The sequence below is a fragment of the Carcharhinus amblyrhynchos genome, chromosome 16 (assembly GCF_965287045.1).
Source record: "Carcharhinus amblyrhynchos chromosome 16, sCarAmb.v2.hapA, whole genome shotgun sequence".
Taxonomy (NCBI): domain Eukaryota; kingdom Metazoa; phylum Chordata; class Chondrichthyes; order Carcharhiniformes; family Carcharhinidae; genus Carcharhinus; species Carcharhinus amblyrhynchos.
The window spans coordinates 3349988-3376540 of record NC_137339.1 but is presented as its reverse complement, the minus strand read 5'-3'; the positions used below and the strand labels follow the sequence as shown (position 1 = coordinate 3376540).

Sequence of the window (26553 nt, the reverse complement as noted above, 5' to 3'; positions counted from 1 at the left end):
TGGGAATTCTCTATCCCAGAGGGGTGTGGATGCTCTGTCGCTGAATATATTTAAGGCTGAGATGACAGATTTTTGGTCTCCTGGGGAATTGAAGGATATGGGCAGCAGGCGGGAAAGTGGAGTTAAAACCCAAAATCAGTCATGATTATACTGAATGGTGGGGCAGGTTTGATGGGCCGAGTGGTCTCCTCCTTCTCCCATTTCTTGTAGTCTTGTGAGTCAGTCACATTACAACCAGGAAGTGCTGTTGTCATGTTGGGAGAACAGTGGCCTGTTTGTGCACAGCAAGCTCCCACAAAGAGCAGTATGGTAATAGGCAGACAATCTGTTTTAGTGATACTGGTTGGGAGATTACTATTGGCTCTTTAGAAATTACCCTTTGGGTATGGAGAGATAGTGGATAGAGCAGTGCATTGGCCAGCTAATCACATTGTCATTTCCATAGAAACCATACAGGAAGTACAAACACAGCCGTCTTCCCAATTACAAGCAATCAATCACAATTAATTAGAGTTCCATGTTTGAGATGATAGCAGGATCTCACTAATACCAAGAGGATTTCTGCGCAATTTCCAATGCAGAGTCATAACAGGAAATCTTAGACATATTGGCAACCTTGCTCCACTTGTTCCATTTAACCGTCTTTTCATTCAATTGGTGATATCTCAGCACCCAAAGAGATGCAGAATTTACAACCTGGGTGGACAAGGGCAGCAGATACATGGGAACACCATAACCTGCAAGTTCTCCTTAAAGTCATGTATTGTCCTGAACTGGAACTATATCGCCATTCTTTCATCGTGATTGGCTCATAGATCTGGAACTCCCTCCCTAACAGCAGAATGGGAGTACCTACACCACATGGACTGCAGTGGTTCAATAAGCCAGATCACCACCACCTTCTCAAGGGCAATTAGGGATGGGCAATAAATGCTGGCCAGCCAGCGCGACCCAACCTTCTATGAATGAATAATAAAAACTGAACTCATGTTCAGAAAGTGTGATGATATGGTGCCTTTAGGAAATGTATTTGTCATATTCCTGACGCAGGATGTTTTAGCAGGTTTCTGTTATTACTGGTACCATTTTGTCTGTATCCGGCAGCTACTATTACTGCAGCACCCAGATTGCTCCTAATTGCTAGAATGTTTGTTTTAATCCGAACTAATGCTGTTCTGTTATTTTAGTGATTTCTCCCGTAGTTTTGCAGAGTAGAACTTGATTGGGTAATTAATGGGCAAGGTCATCTGAATGGGTGGAGCGAGGCTTACACGGAGAATTCCGAGTCAGTTGCTGTTTAGACACTGCTTTGAGTTGTTAGAGAGCGATTACTCTCTTTTACCCTCTCTGAAGTTAGAGACTGGAATCTGCCAGGAAATAAGTCTCTTTCTTTGAGAATCTGCTGTATGAAAGTTATCATTTTGGAAGCTGCATAGACAGAGAGAGATATCTTCTTCTGTCTCTGAAGTCTACAGACTGGGAGCTGCCAGAGACTAGGTTTACCTCCCTGAAGTTCTGCTGTTTCAGGATATATCCTTCTCTGGAAACTGCTGTTAGGGTCTCTGACCAGAGCTGTCAAAAGGCTAGAAATCTAGTATGCACATAAACACATCTGCTCTTGGAATGATCTGGTTCTAAAGAAGGGATTTATATCTATGGGTAATACTGTTAAATAGAGATAACTAGCTGTTAAGAATTATACTTTGTTATGTTTAAGTATTTTAATTGGTAAAAGTTGTGGAAATTATTTTGTTGTATTCTAATTGTGTTCTTAAATAAAGTTGGTTTTGATAAAAGCTTCCTCATGGGTCAATTGAATCATACCTGGAGTGTACGCTCACACTAATGCCAAAATCAAATGTAAAAACTGGGATCTCTGCTAACTTCATAAAATACTTGGAGTTTCTGATCAGGTCCCTAACAAAAATTATCATTTATTAGCTTTTTTTTATTTTTGACCTTCATGTGTCATCAAACAGAAGAAAAATCAACTAATAGCTGGGCTGGATTTTCTTCGCATGCCTTTTATGAATTCAATATCAGAATGTGAGCATCAGTGGCTAGGCCAGAATTTATTGCCCATTGCTAATTGCCCTTGCGAAAGTGGTGGTGAGCTGCCTGGTGAGGGTGGCATGGTGGCACAATGGTTAACTCTGTTGCCTCACAGCGCCAAGGGCCTGGGTTCAATTCCGGCCTCGAGTGACTGTCTGTTTGGAGGTTACACGTTCTCCCCATGTCTGCATGGGTTTCATCTGGGTGCTTCAGTTTCCTCCCACACTTCAAAGATGTGCAGGTCAGGTAGATTGGTGGGTAGCTATGCGGGGTTATGGGGATAGGGCAGGTAGGGAGGCCTGGATAAGTTACTCTTTCAGAGAGTCATTGCAGGCTTGATGGGCTGAATGGCCTCCCTCTGCATTGTAGGGATTCAATGATTCTATGGTGTAAACTCCAATGCTTTTAGGGATGGAGCTCCTGGACTTTGACCCAGTGACAACGAAAATTTGTTTTGAAGTTAAGATGGTTTGTGGCTTGGAGGGGAACTATCAACTGGTGACGTCACTGTGCATCTGCTGTCCTTGTCCTAAATGGGAGAGCTCACGGGATTGGAAGGTGCTATTGAAGCAACCCTGGTGAGTTGCTGCAATGCATCTTGTGGATGGTACACACGGCTGCCACTGTATGTCGGTGATGGAGGGAGTGAATGTTTAAGGGGGGATGCTAGTTAAGCATTTGAGTGTTGCTGCAATATGACCCGGCCTGGAATTTAGAGAGTATTGCATCATGTTCCTGACGTGTGTTGTGTAGCTGGTGGGAGTCAGAAGGTGAGGCACACACTGATAACTAAACTTCTGTCTCCTCATCTTTATAATGCTGGGTTTAGCTGACCTTCTGCTGAATAGTAGCAAACCCTACATGTTGATGGTGGGAATAGTTTATTCTTTCATGGTTTTTTTTATTCATTGCTGGCAAAATCAGCATTTGTTGCCCTGCCCATGAACTGAAAAACTTATTGGGCCATTTCAGAGGGAAATTAAGAGCCAACCTCTGGAGTCATGTAGGTCAGACCAGGTACGGGTGACAGATTTCCTTCATTAATGAACCAGATGGGTTTTTATGACAATCCATTCTTGGCCACCGTTACTGAGACTAACTTTTCAACTCCAGGTTATATTGATTAATAATGAAATTCCACTGAGTGCCATGGTGGGATTTGAACCCGTGTCTCCAGAGCATTAGCCCAGATCTCTGGATTACCAGTCCAGAGACATTATCATTGTGTCACTATTTTCCCCTGATGTTAAAGGATTGAATGTTGAGGGGAGTGGTGAGGTTTAGAGTTTAGAGATAGTCATTGCCGGCTTTAAATGACTCGTGTGATATTTGGTCAAATCAGGTGTCACATCCCACCTGGTTACGCCTAATGTTTCTGAAGTTGTGTTAAGCAAGCAGCAAGTATTAACTCTACGTTCACTACATTGTGACCCTGTGGCGACAGTGACAAAGGTATAAACAGGAGAGAAAATAGCTGACGTGCCAGTTGTAGTTCTTATCTCTGGCTCAACAGGGTGTGGATTTAAGTCCCACTTCAGAGACTTGAGCACAAAATCTGCTCCCAGTATAGTACTCAGGAAATGCTGCAATATTACAATATGATGCAATATGATCGGCGCAACTTGTGGGCCAAAGCCCCTCTTTGTGCTGTACTTGTTTCTATGTTCTATGTTACAGATACCATCTGTAAGCTCCCTTTACTCAATTTACTCTCTACGATTTGTCAAATGTCTTCTGAAATTCTTGACAGGCCTTATATTTTTGGCATATAAAACCAACATTGCAGAAATATTCCATTTGGCCCATCGGACTTGTACCAACAACAATCCCACCCAGGCCCTATCCCTGTAACCTCACACATTTACCATGGTTAATCAGTCTAATGTACACATTTGGGGACAGTAAGGGGTAATTTAGCATAATCAATCCACCTAGCCTGCACATTTCTTTGGACTGTGGGAAGAAACCGGAGCACCCAGAGGAAACCCACACAGACACAGGGAGAACGTACAAATGATTGAAGATCCTAAGAAGGCATTAATTAGTTGAAGAGTAGGAGATTCCTTCTCAATGCTCTTGCCACCTGCAGTGCAGCAAGGTAAGGCTCAAACTCAGGTGGACGAACTAACAAAAGTTTCTTAACAGTATAACGATACAGACCACAGAGCAAGAGCAACGCTGTAGCCCAAAACCCCAACTCCTGGGACAAGCCCAGGCAAGTCTGAATGAGTCTCCAACTCGGCTCCCAATCGGACCAGTGGGTCACATGACCATTTCCAGGGAATACCCCAAAAGGGCCACTACACCACAAAACCAATATCGTCAAAACAGGCTGTTATCTCAATCACTATTATTACTGTGCACAAATCGCCATATTCGTTACATTATGATAGTGACTTTATTTCAGAAAGCATTTCATTGCCTGTAAAGGGAATAGGGAACTCATGGGGTTATGAATGGGGCTATATAAATGCAAGCTCTTTCTTATGGAACAAAAAGCCGCAATCGCTTACAAGAAATACTGAAATACTGAGCCCTCCCTGCTCTACACAAACACCCCAATACACACTCTCAAAACTCCTCAACGGTTATTGGCTTATTACTCATTTTACCTCTTCACATCCTGGTTTCTTCTGTCACTGTCCTTTCCCAGTGTCAAGGAAACATTCCTCAGCAGTATGTGTCCAGTCCAACAAGAAAGGACATAAGGATTCAATGTACAGTGAGGCAGCCCGGTGGCACAGCGGTTAGCACTGCTGCTTCACAGCGCCAGGGACCTGGGTTCAATTCCCGTCTTGGCTGACTGTGTGAAGCTTGCACATTCTCCCCGTGTCTGCGTGGGTTTCCTCCGGGTGCTCTCCCACATTATGAAAGATGTGCAGGTCAGGTGTATTGACACGAACAGGCGCTGGACTGTGGCTCCTTGGGGAATTTCACAGTAACTTCATTCAATGTTAATGTAAGCCTATTTATGACTAATAAACTTTGAACAATTTTACAGTTGCTGATGACACCAATTTAAGTTTATTTATTAGTGTCACAAATAGGCTCATATTAACAGTGCAATGAAGTTACTGTGAAAATCCCCTAGTCGCCACACTCGGGCACCCATTCAGGTACACAGGGAGAATTTAGCTTGGCCAATCCACCTAACCAGCACAACTTTCGGACTGTGGGAGGAAACCGGAGCACCCGGAGGAAACCCATGCAGACACGGGGAGAATGCGCAGACTCCACGCTGACAGTAACCCAAGCCGGGAATCGAACCCAAGTCCTGTTGCTGTGAGGCAGCAGTGCTAACCACTGTACCACCACACCGTCCATAAGATAGGTAGAAAAGTAATTAAAGCAGAAAGTGCTGGAAAATCTCAGCAGGTCTGAGTCTTGACGGCTCTTGAAGAGTCATCCAGACTCACTGAGGTTTTCCAGCATTTTCTGTTTTTGTTTCCGATTCCAGAGTCTGCAGTAGTTTGCTTTTACCCTGGGTAGGGAAGTAAGCTGTCAAAAGGAAGTATACTCTAAAAATAATTTAACCATTTAACAGATGGAACATAATGTAAGAAAATGTGAAGATATCCACTTTGGCAGGAATAATATGAAAGCACAGTATTATTTAAATAGACCCTCAGAAATATAATATCTCCCCTTCTTCATTTTAAGAGGGTGATCTCTTATTCTCAAACAGTGTCCTCTGCTTCTAGGCTGCCCGCATGAGGGAAACATCATCTCAGCATCCACCCTGCTAGGCCCCTTCACAATTTCACACGTTTCAATAAGATCACTTCTCATTCTTCAAAACTCTCAGTCAAAACGATAGATTTTAATCAGCGTCTTAAAGGAGAGAGGAGTGGGGAGAGACGGAGAGGTTTAGAGTGAGTACTTTTGAGCTTAGGAGCCGGGTAATTTAGGACACGTCCACCAATGATTGTGAGATCAAAATCGAGCATGTTAAAGCAGCCAGAATTGGAGGACACAGATACGTCAGCGGATGGTGGGATTGGAGGAGTTACAGAGATAGACGGGTGGGATTTGAAAGCAAGGATGAGAATTTCAAAATTTACGATGCTGATTAAATCTAACTCTTTGAATGATATTTTGACCATCTGTTCTATATCAGCCGTTATGGTTGGTTCTAAAATTTTGCTTTATAATACTCCCGTGAGGAAGCTTGGGAAGTTTCATTACTTTAAAGGTGCTACGTAAATGCAAATCATTGTTGTTCTTTGGTCTTTGTGCAACTGATGGACATGTTTATACAATGTGGTAAAAATGTGTGATTGGATTGTGAATTCGTCTTGCTATCGGGGCAGTTTTTACAAACTATTCCAAAACCTGAACTATTGTGAGTTCACGTTGCACTTGGATTTGAACCTAAACTGACCCTTGCATTAAAGTCCTGAGGAAATACTCGGTGTTTCTTTCAGATCAGACTAAGGTCCCATCTGTTTTCTCAGGTGAACATAAGATATCCCGTTAATTATTCAGGGAAGAAGAGGAGAGTTTTCCTCAATGTCCTCGCCAATAGTTCTCCCTCACTTAACACCAATAAAACAAATTATCTGGCCATTATTTCACTACTATTTGTGGGATCTTGCTGTGCACACATTGGCTGCTGTGCTTCCTACTTGTACAATCAAAAGCACCTCATTGGCTCTGAAGTGCTTTGGATCCTGAGATTGTGAAAAGTGCTACAGAAAAGAATCCACTTGTCTCTGAGGGAGTCATCACTCAGTGGTATATTTCACATTATCATACATCAAATTAGTACGTAATGCACGGTAGGTTGTCGCATAAGGTTAAATCTCATGGGATCCAGGGTGAGGCAGCCAAATAGATACAAAATTGACTTGATGATAGTAGACAGAGGGTGGTTGTAGAGGAATGTTTTTCAAACTGAAGGCCTGTGACCAATGGTGTGTCTCAGGCACGGTGCTGGGTCCACTGTTATTTGTGATTTATATTAATGATTTGGATGAGAATTTAGGAGGCATGGTTAGTAAGTTTGCAGATGACACCAAGATTGGTGGTGTAGTGGACAGTGAAGAAGGTTATCTAGGATTGCAACAGGATCTTGATCAATTGGACCAGTGGGCTGATGAATGGCAGATGGAGTTTAATCTAGATAAAAGCGAGGTGATGATTTTGGTCGATCAAACCAAATGGTTAATGGTAAGGTATTGGGGAGAGTTACAGAACAAAGAGATCTAGGGATACATGTTCATAGCTCCTTGAAAGTGGAGTCACAGTGGACAGAGTGGTGAAGAAGGCTTTCTGCACGCTTGGTTTCATTGGTCAGAACATTGAATACAGGAGTTGGAACGTCTTGTTGAAGTTGTACAAGACATTGGTAAGGCCACACTTGGAATACTGTGTACAGTTCTGGTCACCCTATTATAGAAAGGATATTATTAAACTAGAAAGAGTGCAGAAAAGATTTACTAGGATGCTTCTAGGACTCTATGGTTTGAGTTATAGGGAGAAGCTGGATAGATTGGGACTTTTTCCTCTGGAACACAGGAGGCAGAGGAGTGAATTTATAGAGATTGATAAAATAATGAGGGGCATGGATCAGTTAGATAGTCTTTTCCCAAATGTAGGGGAGTCTAAAGTTAGGGGGCATAGGTTTAAGGTGAGAGGGAAGAGATACAGAAGGGTCCAGTGGGGCACTGTTTTCACACAGAGGGTGGTGAGTGTCTGGAACAAGCTGCCAGAGGTAGTAGCAGAGACAGGTACAATTTTGTCTTTTAAAAAGCATTTAGATAGTTACATGGATACGACGCGTATAGAGGGATGTGGGCCAAATGCGGGCAATTGGGACTAGCTTAGTGGTGAAAAGAAAGGGTGGCATGGACAAGTTGGGCCGAAGGGCCTGTTTCCATGCTGTAAACCTCTATGACTACAGGTTGGGTGTCAAACCTTTGGGTGCTTTTTAGAGACGCACTCTGAAATATTAACTGTAATGATGGGTCACAGAGAAATAGAATAAATTGATCAAATACAACCAAACTGTTGCTGCAAGGTGATTACAGCCAGCAGGGCAGTATCTCCATAACCTGAACTGGCAGGCAAGTTTCATATTCAGCCCAGTCTCATCAGCAGAAAAGATGCTTGGGCAGAGGGTAAAGTGGGTGGTTTTCTATGCTTCAAGTAATGAAGGCAGTCTGGTTTAAATTCACAACTCACCATCTCGGCCTGTCTCACACACCCAGCTAAATTAGAAACAAGCAGGAGACCTGTCTTACCTGCTACATCAGCATTGCCCAGAACAGAGTCTTAAACAAAACTAAAACAGGAGTCTTATGCAAAGTGTTAGCGTTTGGAATTATTCAGAGAGTAATACACAATAGCACAAGAAATAGCATCAGGAATGGTCACCAGGCCCTTCCAGCCTGGCCTCGCCATTCAATATAATCATGGCTGGTCTATGCTGGCCTCAGCTCCTTTCCTGTACCACTTCCCCAGAGCCCGCTAATCCTCGATTAATCAAATATGTATCCCGCTCCACCTAAACAATCCAGCCTCCACCCAACCTTTGAGGCAGACAATCCAGGGGTTCACCACCCTCTGCAAGAAGAAATCTCTACACACCTCAGTTTTAAATAACCGGCCCTTTATCTCATAGCTGTCCCCTTGTTTGAGACTGTCCCGGGGTGAAAACATCTCACCGTCTATCCTGTCGAGCCCCCTGAGGATTTTAGTTCTCTGTCCTTGTATCTGGGTGTCCTATTTTTGTGAAGCACCTTCGAAAGTTTTACATGAGTTGCTGGATTTCTCAGAAGGGAGTTTGGCACATATCTCCCCCCTCATCATCTCCCCCCTCATCATCTCCCCCCTCATCATCTCCCCCCTCATCATCTCCCCCCTCATCATCCCCCCCCTCATCATCCCCCCCCTCATCATCTCCCCCCTCATCATCTCCCCCCTCATCAGCACCATAAAAACTCAACCTTTAAATCACAAACATTATAAACTCTCGACAAATGTCTCATCACTGGGCTGAAAAACACCTCACAGGTCTGTTGCTAATCACAATCAGCGTAACCAAGAATCGTGAAGGTGAACAATTTTACTGGGAATCTCAACTAGATTACATCGAAATCACAGAGATACATTGAATATACAGACCGCCCAAGCCAGAATGGGCAGGTTTAAATTTTTTTAAAGTTTATTTATTAATGTCACAAGTAGTCTTACATTAACACTGTAATGAAGTTACTGTGGAAATCCCCTAGTTGCCACACTGGAGCACTGTTTGTGTACACTGAGGGAGAATTTAGCGTGGCCAATGCATCTAACCAGCACATCTTTCACCAAGTAGAAAGGGTCAAGAGCTTCACGTCCAGATCACCAACAACCCGTCCTGATCTCCCCACGCTGATGCTATAGTTAAGAACACCCACCGCCTCTACTTCCTCAGTGGCATGTCAGCTACAACTCTCTTTTACAGATGCACCATAGAAAGCATTCTTTCTGGCTGTGTCACAGCTTGGTATGGGCTCCTGCTCTGCCCAAGACCGCAAGGAATTACAAAAGATCGTGAATGTAGCCCAATCCATCACTCAAACCAGCCTCCCACCCACTGACTCCGTCTACACTTCCCGCTGCCTTGGCAAAGCAGCCAGCATAATTAAGGACCCCACATACTCTGGATATTCTCTGTTCCAACTTCTTCCCTTGGGAAAAAGATACAAAAGTCTGCGGCACGTATCGACAGACTCAAGAACAGCTTCTTCCCTGCAGCTCTCAGACTTTTGAAAGGACTTACCTCACATTAAGTTGATCTTTCTCTACACCCTACCTATGACTGTAACACTACATTGTGCACTCTCTCGTTTCCTTCTCTATGAATAGTATGCTTTGTCTGTACAGCGTGCAATAAACAATACTTTTTACTGTATACTAATACATGTGACAATAGTAAATCAAATCAAATCTTTCAGACTGTAGGAAGAAACTGGAGCACCCGGAGGAAACCCACACAGACATGCAGAAGATCCCGCTCCTGACCAATGACAGGTCTCCACCACAGCCACGAAACACGCCGTGGGGGGTGGTGAAGGAAAATCCCGCCCAGCGTTTCTGCTCCACACGAGCCTCGTCCCAGCCCTCTGCATCTCATCCTATCACTGTCTCCCTTGTGTGCTTTTCGAACTGCTCCTTCAATCTATCAATAGTATTCACCTCAACCATTCCCTGTGGCAGCGACTCCCACATTCTCACCACTCCGATTCTCCTGAATTTCCAATTGGATTTAGTAGTCGGTATCTTATATTTCTGGTTGAGGCTACCACCACCAATAGAAGCTTCTTGTCCTATTATCCAATCAATTCCTTCATCAGTTTAAAGAGCTCCATGACATCCCCCCCCCTCAGCTCCCCCAGGGAAAGGAATCTCTCCTTGTTCAGTCTTTCCTCATTATTGTCCACTCTCACTTCTGGTGCCAGGAAGTCAATGACAGATCACTAATAATTCTTCACTCCCCTAGCTACCGAACTCTGGTACAGTCCCAGCTTCCTGCTGCCTGGTTCGGTTCTAGCTTTCTGCAGCATTCATTATCCCTTGATTTTCTGATTAGTTGAAGTGTGTTCCTCAGGCTAACGGCACAGACAATATTCCTTTCACAGGAAGGTGGGGGAGGGGTGGAGAGGGGAAATGTCCTGCGTCGAATATGCTAGCCAGAATAAACAAAACTACTTCAAAAGGCCTATTTTGCAAATAGGAATTTCACAGTAAGGTTCAAAGAGAAACATTATAACTTCCATTACCCTAACTCTGCAAATAAAGCAGAATGAAGGGAAATGAAACACAAACTTGTCAGGAAAAAATCTCCAAAGCTTGAAATCCAAGTGTTGATTCTGTGTTGCTAGTTCATCAATAACTCAACTCAATTTCAATAATCCCGTCAGCATTTAGAAAAGCAAAGCTTATTAATTGATATTTGTTGATCAAATGCAGACCTGACTATGGTCTCTCGACAGATTGATGATTTCTTCAGTTTTCTTTGCAAAGAATACTGGCCCGTTACACACAACTGTAGAAATTTCAGAGGAGCATTGAACATCCTGAATGATATCCCTTCCCACTCCCTCTCTCCTACCACCTTGACTCTGGTGCTATGTCCTACGCAGCAGTTTCTGCCTGTAATTTTGAATAGGGGTGTGTGTTGGATTGCAGCCAGCCTGCAGGGTGGGAGCCCAGTGGAGTTCAGACATTTTAAAATATGACCTTAGAGCAATCCATGTTTGAAACGATGGGCGGATTTAACCCTCTCAGTGTCAGTGAGGTGAGGAAACATGCATATTCCTAGCCAGCTAACTTTTCATTGCAACCCACCCTATACAATTCTCCTCATTCCTCTTTGCTCCCATTTCACTCTTAGAGTAATTGATGTTCTCCACCAAAACCACTGCCCCATCTTAAAAAATGGATCACTTGCTTTGCTTATTGATCCCCTGATCCTTCTTGTGGAAATAAGGTACAAGTTATTTGAGAGCAGGATTAGGGAGATTTGACCATGATAGATTGCACCTTCTGCACTCCACTCACCTGATGAAGGAGCAGCGCTCCTAAAGCCCGTAATTCTAAATAAACCTGTTGGACTTTAACCTAATGTTGTGAGACTTCTTACTGTGCTCACCCCCAGTCCAACACCGGCTTCTCTGCCTCACTTTAAAGGTGTGTAGGTTAGATGGATTAATCATGGTAAATGCAGAGAGTTATGGGATCGGGTGGAGAGATGGGCCTGGGTGGGATAGTCGGTGTAGGTTTGATGGGCTGAATGGCCTCCTTCTGCACTGTAGGAATTCTATGGTTCTATAATTTTCTTGCTTTTATACTCCATGGCCAGAGTTTTACACCTTGTCTGCCATGGGAATCAGTGCAAGCGAGGAGCGGACTATGGAAAAGTCTGTTGACTTTGGGTGGGATTTTATGGGTTCGGGATGAGCGAGGCCGTAAAATCCTGCCTGTGTTTGTATTTATAAAGCCCAGCCTCCCTTATGTATTTTGAACACTTTCTCAACCTCCCAGCTTCAACAGTTTGTGCACATATATACACAGATCCCTTTGGGATTGTACCTCTTATTTTGTACTGCCTCTCATTCTTCCTACCAAAGTGTGTCACTTCACATTTCTCTGCATTCACCCGGAGGAAACCCACGCAGACACGGGGAGAATGTGCAAACTCCACACAGACAGTGACCCAAGGCCAGAATTGAACCCGGGTTCCTGGTACTGTGAGGCAGCAGTGCTAACCGCTGTGCCACCGTGTCGCCCCATGAGTTAAGAAGGGGATTTTTACATTCGATTGTATGATACACAGTCAAGTTGAACTTAGAATTAGAAGATTCCTGGAGTCCAAAGTGAATGGTTGGGATTTTGGGCACAGTGGTTAGCACTGCCACCTCACAGCACCAGGGACCCGGATTCTATTCCCAGCTGGGGTCACAGGCTGTGTGGAGTCTACGTGGAACCATCTGTCTGCCCATTCCACCAGCCTGTCTCTGCCCTCTTGTAAACCATCACTCACCTCTTCACATTTCCAAGGTTTGTTGCAAATTTTGAAACTGTGCCTAGAACGCCCAACTCTAGGTCATTAATATAGATCAAAAAAAGCAGTGGTCCTAAAACTGACCCCTTCCCTCATTCTGAAAAACATCCATATATTGTCACTCAACCAATCTCATACCAAGGTTACCGCTGCCCCTTTTAATCCATGGGCTACAGCCTACCTGAGGTATCTGTTGTGTGACACTTTATCTAGCTTCCTTTGAAAATCCATATACACCTCGTTAATCACATTACCCTCATCAAGTCTCAAGAAAATCAATCAAGTTTGTGAAACATAACTTGCCTTAAACATACTCTTGCTGGTTTTCTTTAATTAATCCACATTTGTCCAACTCACATTTAACTTTGTCCTAGATTATCATTTTGAAAACTTTCCCACTATTGAGGTTGATCAGCCTGTCATGTAGTTACTCAGTTTATCCAGAAACTCGCAAGGTGCTATAGAAATGTAAGGAGTGCAATACAAAGTAAAGGGTACAATTTGATAGGAACCCAGTTACTGCTTAATGAGAAGAATCTTGTAATAACTGACAGGTTTAGCAACAGTCCTTCATAGAATCCCTACAGCGCAGAAGGAGGCCATTTGGCCCATCGAGTCTGCACTGCCCACAAACCTAGGCCCTATTCCTGCAACCCCACATATTTATCCTGCTAACCCCCCTGACACTAGGGTCAATTTAACATGTCCAAGCAACCTAACCCACACACCTTTGGGCTGTGGAAGGAATCCGGAGCACCTGGAGGAAACCCATGAAGACATGGGGAGAATGTGCAAACTCCATACAGGCAGTGACCCGAGGCCAGAATTGAACCCAGGTTCCTGGCACTGTGAGGCAACAGTGCTAACCGCTGTGCCACCCCATGAGTTAAGAAGGGGATTTTTACATTTGATTGTATGATACACAGTCAAGTTGAACTTAGAATTAGAAGACTCCTGAGATCCAAAGCAAATGGTTGGGATTTTGGGCACAGTGGTTAGCACTGCCACCTCACAGCACCAGGGACCCGGATTCGATTCCCAGCTGGGGTTACAGTCGGTGAGGAGTCTGCACGTTCTTCCTGTGTCTGCATGGGTTTTCCTCCAGGTACCCTGTTTTCCTCCCCCAGTACAAAGATGTGCAGGTTAGACGCACTGGCCACATTAAATTGTCCTTTAATGTCCCATGATGTGTAAGGTAGGTGGATTAGCCATGCAAAATGTGTGGTGTTATGGGGATAGGGCAGGGGAGAGGGCCTGGGTAAGATACTCTATCAGAGAGTGGGTGCAGCCTTGATGGGCTGAATAGCCTCTTCTTGATCAATAAGGGGATCGGGGGAAAAGGCAGAGAATGCGGATGAGAAAAATATCAGCCATGATTGAGCGGTAGAGCAGACTCGATGGGCCGAGTGGCCTAATACTGCTCCTATGTCTTATGGAATGTAACACTACATTCTGCACCCTCTCCTATCTATCTCTGGCTTAAAGACACTCAATGACCTGGCCTCCACAGCCCTCTGTGGCAATCAGTTTCACAGATTCACCACTCTCTGGCTGAAGAAATTCCCCCCATCTCAGTTTTAAAGGATCGTCCCTTCACTCTGAGGTTGTGCCCTTGAGTTCTAGTCTCTCTGATGAGCGGAAACATCTACTCCACATCCACTTTATCCAGGCTTCCCAGTATTCTGTAAGTTTCAATTAGATCCCCCCTCATCCTTCCAAACTCTATTGAGTATAGACCCAAACTCCTCAACCACTCCTCACATGACAAACCTGGGATTCCTGAGATCATTCTTCCAAACCTCCTCTGGGCCCCCTCTAAGGCCAGCACATCCTTCCTTAAGTATGGGGTCCAAAACTGCTCACAATATTCCAAATGGGGTCTGACCAGAGCCTTAAACAGCTTCAGCAGTATATTCCTGCTCTTGTAGTCCAAGCTCGGGTGTAGAGAAAGACCAGCTTAATATACGGTAGGTCCATTCAAAAGCCTGATGGCAGCAGGGAAGAAGCTGTTCTTGACTGGGTTGGACGCAGGTCTTTGGTTGGTAGAAGTGAATTAAGGGAAAGTGGAATTGAGGTGGAATTTCAGCCAGGATCATGTGGAAAACAGGGATTAGGGGCCAGGTTGCCATATTGCTCTCAAGGTCATCAGGCACTGGGGTCAAGCTACACAACTGCTTCCTGTCTTTGGTGCAAGGTCCATGGTGAATCTGAGTCACCCTCTCAGACCCATGTGACGTCAGGAGGGTGGGAGGTGGGCTGTGGGCGGGGTTTAACCGTGGCAAACAGCGTCTCCTGTAGGTGCTGGACTGCAATAGCACCTCAAGCCTTTCTCACCCCCTCCCCCTCCCCCTCCCAACCCCAATTACATCCATTCAATTAATATTAAACTCCTAAAAAACAATCCGGTTCACTGTCCCTGGCCCAGGGAATATAATATATATTCTGAAATATAATATATATTCTCTCTGCCGGGGTTATCACCTGCCTGTTGTGTTTGGATTGTTTTTATTTCAGATTGATAGTTGATGGGGTGAGCCTGGAGTCCCCCGGGGTGGTTTGTGGTTCAGTTCCCTCTCCCTCTCTCTCACTCTCTCTCTGTTACTCACATCGATTCCGTCCTTGCCCGGGGGTCCCGCTGGTCCATTCGGGCCGAGAGGTTCTGAAGCCACATCTATAAACGGCACCTGGGAGGGGGGGAGAAGCGAACAGCACAAGAAATAAAGGAGCCGCTGGGCGATTAATCGATGCTGTCGGACCGAAAACCAGCCTTCAGTTTGCATGCACAGAAAGATCCCATTCCAGGGACAAATGACCCCCAAACTCAGGGCTGAAGAAAGAGGCTCACCCGCAATGGCGGGGGGGGGGGGGGGGGGTTCCCCTGCGATAGGAATCGGGCACCAATCGGCTGGATATCGGGATGAGTATCGGATATTTCCCGAGCTGGGTGTGGAAGGCTCCTGTAACTGGGTATCAGATACTTATAGGGATTAGTATCGGGGACATATGGAACAGAGTATCGCTGCTTTCCCGGGATCGATATCGGGGACATATCGAACAGGGTATCGCTGCTTTCCCGAGATCGATATCGGGGACATATCGAACAGGGTATCGCTGCTTTCCCGGGGTCGATATCGGGGACATATCGAACAGGGTATCACTGCTTTCCCGGGATCGATATCGGGGACATATCGAACAGGGTATCACTGCTTTCCCGGGATCGATATCGGGGACATATCGAACAGGGTATCGCTGCTTTCCCGGGGTCGATATCGGGGACATATCGAACAGGGTATCACTGCTTTCCCGGGATCGATATCGGGGACATATCGAACAGGGTATCACTGCTTTCCCGGGATCGATATCGGGGACATATCGAACAGGGTATCGCTGCTTTCCCGGGGTCGATATCGGGGACATATCGAACAGGGTATCGCTGCTTTCCCGAGATCGATATCGGGGACATATCGAACAGGGTATCGCTGCTTTCCCGAGATCGATATCGGGGACATATCGAACAGGGTATCGTGGGGCTCCTGGGATCGATATCGGGGACATATCGAGCTGATTATTGGGGTTTAAGCCGGGGTTCCAGTTGGATATCAGCGCCTCCTGGGCTGGTCATTGCGATATATCGAGGTTAGTATCGGGAGTTTGCGGACTCGCTATCGGGGAAGTATCGGACTCAGTATCGGTGACTCTGGTATTGGGGTGCTGAGCAGGGTGAGGTTTGTGACCATCCAGGTTTAATATTTAATGGAGAAAACCCGGGATTATTTATTAAACAATTCCAGTTTTTTGCAAGTTTAGAAACAGCGAATTATTCCCCAAAACAGCCAGAAACTACAAGAAGCAACAAGAAACTGACTGGGCTCCCCCTGCCCGGGGTATTAACCCAGACAGAGACCCCCCTGCCCGGGGGTATTAACCCACACAGAGACCCCCCTGCCCGGGGTATTAACCCAGACAGAGACCCCCCTGCCCGGGGGTATTAACCCAGACAGAGTCCCCCCCTGCCCGGGGTATTAACCCAGACAGAGTCCCCCCCTGCCCGGGGTATTAACCCAGACAGAGACCCCCCTGCCCGGGGTATTAACCCAGACAGAGACCCCCCTGCCCGGGGGTATTAACCCAGACAGAGTCCCCCCTGTCCGGGGTATTAACCCACACAGAGACCCCCCTGCCCGGGGTATTAACCCAGACTGGGCTCCCCCTGCCCGGGGTATTAACCCAGACAGAGTCCCCCCCTGACCGGGGTATTAACCCAGACAGAGTCCCCCCCTGACCGGGGTATTAACCCAGACAGAGTCCCCCCTGCCCGGGGTATTAACCCAGACAGAGTCCCCCCGCCCGGGGTATTAACCCAGACAGAGTCCCCCCTGACCGGGGTATTAACCCAGACAGAGTCCCCCCGCCCGGGGTATTAACCCAGACAGAGTCCCCCCCCCACTGTCCGGGGTATTAACCCAGACAGAGTCCCCCCTGCCCGGGATATTAACCCAGACAGAGTCCCCCCCCCCCGTCCGGGGTATTAACCCAGACTGGGCTCCCCCTGCCTGGGGTATTAACCCAGACAGAGACCCCCCTGCCCGGGGTATCAACCCAGACAGAGACCCCCCTGCCCGGGGTATTAACCCAGACAGAGTCCCCCCTGCCCGGGGTATTAACCCAGACAGAGTCCCCCCTGACCGGGGTATTAACCCAGACAGAGTCCCCCCTGCCCGGGGTATTAACCCAGACAGAGTCCCCCCTGACCGGGGTATTAACCCAGACAGAGTCCCCCCTGACCGGGGTATTAACCCAGACAGAGTCCCCCCTGTCCGGGGTATTAACCCAGACAGAGTCCCCCCGCCCGGGGTATTAACCCAGACAGAGTCCCCCCTGACCGGGGTATTAACCCAGACAGAGTCCCCCCTGTCCGGGGTATTAACCCAGACAGAGACCCCCTGCCCGGGGTATTAACCCAGACAGAGTCCCCCCTGACCGGGGTATTAACCCAGACAGAGTCCCCCCCCCCCTGCCCGGGGTATTAACTTGGACTGAGCTCCCCCTGCCCGGGGTATTAACTCAGACTGGGCTCCCCCTTCCCCCACCCAATTCTCCAGGAGAGTGAGATTATCCCTGGCCAATCCTCCCCAGCATCACAGGGTTTCTCTTGTAAAGAATTGGGAGTATCTGTCTGGGATTCACAGTCACTGTGCAGGAAGAGTAACCAGCGGGGGACTATTGGAAAGGGGTAGTATAGGTACAATAATGGGCCGAATGGCCGTCCCATTCTATCTCCTGATGTTAGTGAGGTCCCAGGCCCGGGCTGGGGGATTTTCTCAGTTGTGAGAGCCTGCTCCGGATTACAGAGCCCAGCCTGGGGCTGTCTGCCTGCCCTTTGGCCAGCTGGGTGTTGCGGTCAGATGGAATGATTCACATTCCGAGGCAGAGGGATGGAGGCCGGGAACAAAGCTCTGATTGTGGGAGGGTGCGAGGCTGGCAGCCTTTCCCAAAGAAAAAAAGATCTGGGAGAAACTGGAGAGGGAATCGGCGATTCACTTTCTCCCTTCAATACTACTTGTTAAAAAGAAACTCTTTCGAAATGATCCCAGTCTGCTGAAAACCTTCCAGCATCAGATGGACCGTCAGGATTGGAACTCCAACCCTCAGCTTCCTAAGGTCACTGACACCTTCACATCAGGGGAAAAAAAACCCAATAGAAATGCCCCAATTCTCCAGTTCTGTCCAGATGAATCAAACCTTAACTCAGAGGGAACTTCCACACATACAGGTGAACCAAATATCGGTGCCCTAAGGATGAATGGAGACAGTAACTCGGTTACTGGATCTGCCAGGACACTCTCCAAATCAAATGATTATTTGATGCTCTAGCTGTCTCTTTCCAGTAGTGACTGCCATGAAACAGGATTATTCTGTAACACACACACACACACACACACAGGGACAGCTCTCTCTCTCTCTCCCTCTTACCTGGGCTCTGGAGTATAAGAGGAGTTGGGACATTAGGAGCAGTCCCAGTGCCGAGGTCGCGCCCATGCTTCCCCTTCTCTCCCTGGCTCTCCGCTCCCTGGTTAATGAGTTGCAGTCTGGATCCACATAAAGCAGGACGTTGCTCAGACAGCCTGTCTCCCCCCCGCCACCTCTCCCCTCTGCTGATTGACAGCTCCCGGGCAGAGCCTGGGGGTGGGTAGGGGTGGGGGGGGGGGGGGGGGGGAGGCTGAGGGGCGGGGGCTGGGTTGGAAAGCAGTTTTGGGGACAAGTCTGCTCGGTAGATTCAGCGAGGCTTAGAGAGCGGGAACACCACAGCCCTGGGGCAGCAGAGACACTGGCAGCACACCTGATGTGGAGATACCTGGACTGGAATGGGCACAGTAAGAAGTCTCACAACGCCAGGTTAAAATCCACCTGGTTTATTTGATAGCACAAGCTTTCAGAGCGCTGCTCCTTCTTCAGGTGAGTGGAGAATTTATGAGACTCTTCACTCACCTGAAAAAATAGCAGCGCTCCGAAAGTTCCTGCTACCAAATAAACCTGTTGGACGTTAACCCTGTGCTGTGAGACTTCTTACTGTACTGCAGCTGGCCAAGTCTCCCAGTTAGACAGGAGTCTAACTAAACACCAGGAGGAAACCCTCAGAGGAGAAAGAAATGGTTTGGGAGGAGGTAAGGAGGGAGGTGGAAAGTTTTTAATCTATTCTTTCACAGGGTGTGGATATCACTGGCTGGCCAGCATTTATTGCCCATCCCTAATTACCCCTTCAGAAGGAGGTGGTGAGTGCCCTTCTCGAACTGCTGCAGTCCCCGGGGTGTAGGTACACCCAGAGTGCTGTCAGGAAGGGAGTTTTAGGATTCTAACCCAGCCACAGTGAAAGTATTCAGCAGTAGAGGCGACTGAAGGCTGAATTGCCAAAGGAAGGGGCGGGGTGAGTGCTCAATAGGCCATTTGTGGGAATAACGTGTGGAATTTGGGTAAAAGATCAGCGATCATTGGTGCACGAGTTAACGAGTCACATGAACCACACTGAGACCAGGGTCCCAGCCAAAAGCATAAACACGGAGGTCACAAAATCTTCCAACTTGTAATTGGGGAGGAGGGCTTTGGGGGGACAGCTAGTTCAGATAATAATTTCAAAACAAGTGAAAAGGAAGGGAGTAACAGTCAGAAATTATGTTTTATTTACCACAGGTTAAAAAAACCTTTAAAATGTGAAGTCATTAAACCAGGCGAAAAATTAGGAAAATGCAAGTAACACATTAGGGCTGAGGGCGGAATGTGTGCCACAAATAAGCATTCCGCACACAAACACACAAAGGGCAATCTTACCAAAATAATCCTAAGCGCCAAACAAGCTTGCACTCTGAGTTTCAGATCCTTTTTTTTAAGCGAGGCCACAAATGAAATCTTACACCACTGAATGAATGATGCACAATCCGTTTCCTGCTAGTAGGGGGAGGGCCTAAACACAGCAGAAAGCCGGCTGCTCACAGTAGAGGATTCAATTAGACATGCGCATATTTCTGTTCTGTGCAACAGACAGCTCTGTCTGTCACCTCCCCCCCCCGCCCCCCAGATATCACCTCCCTGCCGCCCCCCGTTATCACTGGCCTCCCCACCTGATCGCTCCCCCCCACCCCGGATATCACATCCTCGATGGCCCAACCGATCCCCCCCAGCCCAGCCAATTGCACCCAATCCCCAAGCACAATCAATTGAAGGGATGTGACTTGTATCCTCAACAGTGAAGACAGGTGGAAAATACCCGTTCAATTCATCCACCACCACCTCTCTGCTCGCCATTACCAATTCCCCAGATGCACCTTTTGTACTCTCAGCCAACTTAAAAGCTCACTTTGTTAACTATTTTCTTGCTTAATATCCAGGGAAACTCTTTCTATCCATCTAGCTACCTTTCTCTTGTATTCTAATTTTACCCTGCTCATTAATCGTTTTGTCATTCTTTGCTGTTCTTTATATTTTGTTGGTCTTCTGTCCTGCCATCTTAATCCAATTAGATTTTTTTTCTTTAAGTATGATACTGCCTTCAACTCTTTCAGTTAACCACAGGTATGGGGAAATGGTGGCATTTTGTCACTGGGCTAGTAATCTGGAGATCCTGGGGTAAGACTCTGGAGACCAGGGTTCGAGTCTCATCATGGCAGATGTTGAAATTTGAGTTCAATAAAAATCTGGAATTAAGAGTCTAATGATGACCTTGGTTGATTGTCATTCAAAACCCATCTGGTTTACTAATATCCTTTAGGGAAGAAAATTCACCAGCCTTACCTGGTCTGGCCTACACGTGACTCCAGGCCCACTGTTGACTCTTAACTGCCCCCAGGGGTCAGCAATAAATGCTGGCTCAGCCAGTGATGCCCACATCCCATGAATGATTTTTTGTAAAAAATCAGCGACAATCTCATTGAATGGTGGATTCTGAGTCTCTAGTTCATAGTCATGTTTATATTTTGGAGGTAATTTCTAGTTCTGAGGAGAGTAAAGTTTAAATATGGAAATTAGGATGAATGTGATTAAAGCAGCTTGCAGTCTATTACACTTATAATGTTGGGACCATATCGACTTCATGGCTTAACAGGTGGAAATTTAAAAACCACAATACATGATTTCCCTTTCATCAAGTCATGCTGACGCTGCTTGATTAGATTATGATTTTCTAAATTTGCTGCTATCATTTTTAATAATGATTCCAACTTTTTCCCAACAACAGGTATTAGGTTAATCGAACTGTGGTCATCAGCTTTTTGTCTCCCCCCACCCCTCCCCCCCACCCCCCATTCTGAATAGGGCTGTCACATTAGCAGTTTTCCCACTCCCCAGTACTTCTCCAGAGTCCAAAGATTTTTGGAAAATTAAAACCAAAGCTCCCACTATCTCTGTAATTACTAATTTTAGGACGGAAGCCATCAGAGCCAGGGAACTTATCTGCCTTTAGCCCCATTAGTTTGTCTAATACTACGTCCCTGGCGATGGTACTTAATTCTTTTGTGTTAATGGAATGTTGAAATATCCCCTACTGTAAAGACTGATGTAAAATATCTGTTTAACTACTCCGCCATTTCCTTGTTCCCCATAACTCTCTCCCATGATTCATTTTGACCTCTCTCTTCCTTTTATACATTTAAAGAAGTTCTTATTGTCAGTTTTTAATATTCCTTGCTAGTTTGGTCTCGTGGTTTATGTTTTCTCTCTTTATTATGATTTTACTTCTCCTTTACTGGATTCTGAATTTATCCCAGTCGTCAGGACTATCACGGATGTTTTCTTCATGATATGCTTTTTTCTTTCAACTTAACACTCCCCTTAACTTCATTGGTTAGCCATGGTTTGTCAACAAAATGAAGGAGATTGTCATCGACTTCAGGAAGCGTAATGGAGAACATGCCCCTGTCTGCACCAACTGGGGTGAAGTAGAAAGGGTCGAGAGCTTCAAGTTTTTAGATGTCCGGATCACCAACAACCTGTCCTGGTCCCCCCACGCCGACACTATAGATAAGAAAGCCCACCAACGCCTCTACTTTCTTAGAAGACCAAGGAAATTTGGCATGTCCGCTACGACTCTCACCAACTTTTACAGATGCACCACAGAAAACAATCTTTCTGGTTGAATCACAGCTTGGTCTGGGCTCCTGCTCTACCCAAGACCGCAAGGAACTACAAAGATCGTGAATGTAGCCCAATCCATCACACAAAGCAGCCTCCCATCCATTGACTCTGTCTACACTTCCCGCTGCCTCGGCAAAGCAGCCAGCATAATTAAGGATCCCATGTACCCCGGACATTCTCTCTTCCATCTTCTTCCATCAGGAAAAAGATACAAAAGTCTGACGTTATGTACCAACTGACTCAAGAACAGCTTCTTCCCTGCTGCTATCAGACTTTTGAATGGATCTATTTTGCATTAAGTTGATCTTTCTCCACACCCTAGCTGTGACTGTAACATCACATTCTGCACTCTCTCCTTTCCTTCTCTATGAATGGTATGCTTTGTCTGTATAGCACGCGAGAAACAATATTTTTCACCGTATATTAATACATGTGACAATAATAAATCAAATCAAATCAAATCAATTAGTTGGTTTATTCCTGTCTTAAAAATCTCTCCTCCTCACTGGGATATATTTTTTCTGAGAGTCATAAATTAGTCTACCACTGCATACTTCCTGTCTTTCCTGCTAATTATCCAACCAATCCTCTTTAATGAACTCTATCCTCATCTCATTGTAATTCCCTTTATTTAAGTTAAACACAGCTGTTTCTGATTCAAGTTTCTCAATCAAACTGAATATTAAATTCCATCATATTGTGATCGCTACTTCACAGAATCATAGAATACTGAGAGTACAGAACGAGGCCATTTGGCCCGTCAAGTCTGCACTGACCATCATTCCACCCAGCCCCTATTCCCAGAGCCCCCCCGACACTAAGGGGCAATTTAGCACGGCCAATCCACCTCACCTGTACATCTTTGGACTGTGGGAGGAAGCCGGAACTCCAGGAGGAAACTCACGCAGACACGGTGAGAACGTGCAAACAGACAGTGCTCCAAGCTGGGAATTGATATATTGTTCTAGGAAACTATCCCAAAGGCACGCGATGAATTCATTATTGTAGCTACCCATTCCAACTTGATTAACCCAATCAACATGAAGATTGAAGTCACCCTGAATTATTGTTCTATTCTTTTACATGCTGCTATTATAGCCGATTTATACTCTTCCCTATAGTGTGGAGACTGTTTGGGGGCTTATACACAACTCCTAATAACGTCCTCTTTCTCTTGGCATGTTTATCTCCACCCAAATGGACTCTGCACCACTCGATCATCTCTCACATCTGACCCTATTTCACCCTCATTAACAATGTTACTGAGAGTGGTTTATGTATCTCAATGGGGTGGTATGGTGCCACCGTGATTAGCACTGCTGCCTCACAGAGCCTGGGACCTGAGTTCGATTCTGGCCTCGGGTGACTGTCGGTGCAGAGTCTGCATGTTTCCCTGTGTCGGAATGAGTTTCCTCTGGGTGCTCCAGAGATGTGTGGGTTAGGTTAATTGGCCATGTTAAATTGCCCCTTAGTCTCCCAGGATGCGTAGGTTAGGGGGGGTTAGTGGGGTAAATGCGTGGGGCCATGGGGTTTGGGGCTGGGTGGGCTGAATGGCCTTCTCCTGCACTGTGGGGATTCTAATTGGTTGCCGTCACTTGCTCCTCATTGGTATCTTTTCCTACTTTAGATTTATTCCCATTCAGTCATTGGGTAGTCGATAGAGCTCGTTTATCTGTGATTAAGCTGAACAGGTCTTGGTATAAAAAGAAACCATCTATTTATGTCACACTGTGCGATGCTCGAGGTGACACTTTCTGGCCTAACACCTTCGGAGGGAACCACTCGGTCTGTGAGCACTCGAGGCAGAACTTTAATTATACAATCACCTTGTGAATTAGGGGACACCGTCACCCTTCGCTCCCCCCGGAATGTAGCACTGTACACCCCCCCCACCCCCCAGAATGTAGCATCTACACCCCCACCCCCCAGAATGTAGCACCCTCACCCCCCCACCCCCCAGAATGTAGCACCCCCACCCCACCCCCCAGAATGTAGCACCCTCACCCCCCACCCTCCAGAATGTAGCACCCTCACCCCCCCCACCCCCCAGAATGTAGCACCCTCACCCCCCACCCTCCAGAATGTAGCACCCTCACCCCCCCCACCCCCCAGAATGTAGCACCCTCACCCCCCACCCTCCAGAATGTAGCACCCTCACCCCCCCCACCCCCCAGAATGTAGCACCCTCACCCCCCCACCCCTCAGAATGTAGCACCCTCACCCCCCACCCCCCACCCCACAGAATGTAGCACCCTCACCCCCCACCCCCCAGAATGTAGCACCCTCACCCCCCCACCCTCCAGAATGTAGCACCCTCACCCCCCACCCCCCAGAATGTAGCACCCCCACCCCCCACCCCACAGAATGTAGCACTCTCACCCCCCACCCCCCAGAATGTAGCACCCTCACCCCCCACCCCCCAGAATGTAGCACCCTCACCCCCCACCCTCCAGAATGTAGCACTCTCACCCCCCACCCCCCAGAATGTAGCACCCTCACCCCCCACCCTCCAGAATGTAGCACCCTCACCCCCCCACCCTCCAGAATGTAGCACCCTCACCCCCCACCCTCCAGAATGTAGCACCCTCACCCCCCCACCCTCCAGAATGTAGCACCCTCACCCCCCACCCCCCAGAATGTAGCACCCTCACCCCCCACCCCCCAGAATGTAGCACCCTCACCCCCCACCCCCCAGAATGTAGCACCCTCACCACCCACCCCTCAGAATGTAGCACCCTCACCCCCCCACCCCCCAGAATGTAGCACCCTCACCCCCCACCCCTCAGAATGTAGCACCCTCACCCCCCCACCCCCCAGAATGTAGCACCCTCACCACCCAGAATGTAGCACTCTCACCCCCCACCCCCCAGAATGTAGCACCCTCACCCCCCACCCCCCAGAATGTAGCACCCTCACCCCCCCCACCCCCCAGAATGTAGCACCCTCACCCCCCCACCCCCCACCCGCAATATGTAGCCCCCCAGAATGTATTAGTTTATGAAGGAAGGCAAAGTGCCAGTGCTTTCTGAGTGGTGATAATACCAGTTGTGCCAGTGACACTCAGATCTTTACCATGAATAATTGAAGCAGTTTCAGTGACAGTTTTCAGGATGGAATTAGGTATCAGAATGAGTCTGGTATTATCATAAAGGACTCAGATTTCCCATGCCTGAGATATGCTCATCCAGAGTAACCATCCCCTGCCAGCAATGTGAACACATCCTCCTTTTCTCAGTAAGATTTAGCCCTTCATTCTCAGCACGGGTTGGATCAGACTTTCTTTATTCGTGGCTCGGGGGGGGAGGTATCGGTTCTGTAATAGACGAGGAACCCAGCCAGCAGAACAGATACGAGGATATGATATTAGTGGGCAGTAGTAGGAGTGTCGAGGCCTCAGCTGCTTTCTCCACCGTGTAGTTTGGGACTTTGTCAGAAAAACAAAAAGTGGAGGGGGGGGGGAAGGTCCCACAACATAACGCTGGCAGTGCCCGTCCTGCCCCTCCAGTAACCTAGTCCCTCCAAGATCAGGAGCCTGGCCAGCTTACAAATGTTCCCCACTCACTGCCAGCAGTGCTGGGCCAGTGCCTCTGTCTAACCCTCTTCCCCAGTGGTGCACTCACCTGAGCACCTCGGGGGACACCAGGTGGACACCATGGGAACCGGGTTTCACAGTGTCCTGCCCTCGCGCCAATGTGAATGGGCATTCGTACAGCTGGTGGGTTCCCCTGGCCAGGGTGGAGGGTGGGTGTTTTGGGGGGGGGGGGCGGTGGGGGAGAGTGTGCAGGGGTGTGGGGTTTGATTCAGGTGTTGAAGCCTGATTAGAGATGATAATGTATTCAAAAGATGTCCCTTATGTTCAGTGTTAGGAAGTGTGCTATGTCCCATACAGAGGGAGGGGACAATCATAGAACCATGCAGTCCCTACAGTGCATAAGGAGGCCATTCAGCCCATCAAGTCTGCACCAACAACAATCCCACCCAGGCGCTCCTGTAACCCCACGAATAGGGGAATTTCACAGTAACTTCATTGCAGGGTTAATGTAAGCCTTATTTATAATTAATAAATAAACTTTACTTTACCCCGCTAGTCCCCCTGACACTAAGGGTCAAGTTAGCACAGCCAATTAACCTAACCTGCATATCTTTGGAGTGTGGGAGGAAACCGGACCACCCAGTGGAAACCCACGCAGACACGGGGAGAACGCGCAAACTCCACAGTCACCCAAGGCTGGAATTGAACCTGGGTCCCTGGCGCTGTGAGGCAGCAGTGCTAACCATCGCGAGACTGTGTTGCCCTAAGAATGTGCAAATTCCCCCCAGTCACCGAA

General features: G+C 47.2%; 1 protein-coding gene across 1 annotated transcript in view; it reads right to left on the bottom strand.

Moving 5' to 3' along the window:
* Positions 1–18654, bottom strand: part of col9a3 (collagen, type IX, alpha 3) — a 131305-nt gene extending 112651 nt beyond the window's left edge. The window contains exons 1-2 of the mRNA XM_080205207.1: positions 18575–18654; positions 15208–15285 (exon numbers count right to left, since the gene is read on the bottom strand). Coding sequence (XP_080061333.1) covers positions 15208–15285; positions 18575–18640 — 144 coding nt within the window. The 5' untranslated portion in view covers positions 18641–18654. The remainder of the gene's footprint in view (positions 1–15207; positions 15286–18574) is intronic.
* Between the last annotated feature and the right edge of the window lie 7899 nt (positions 18655–26553).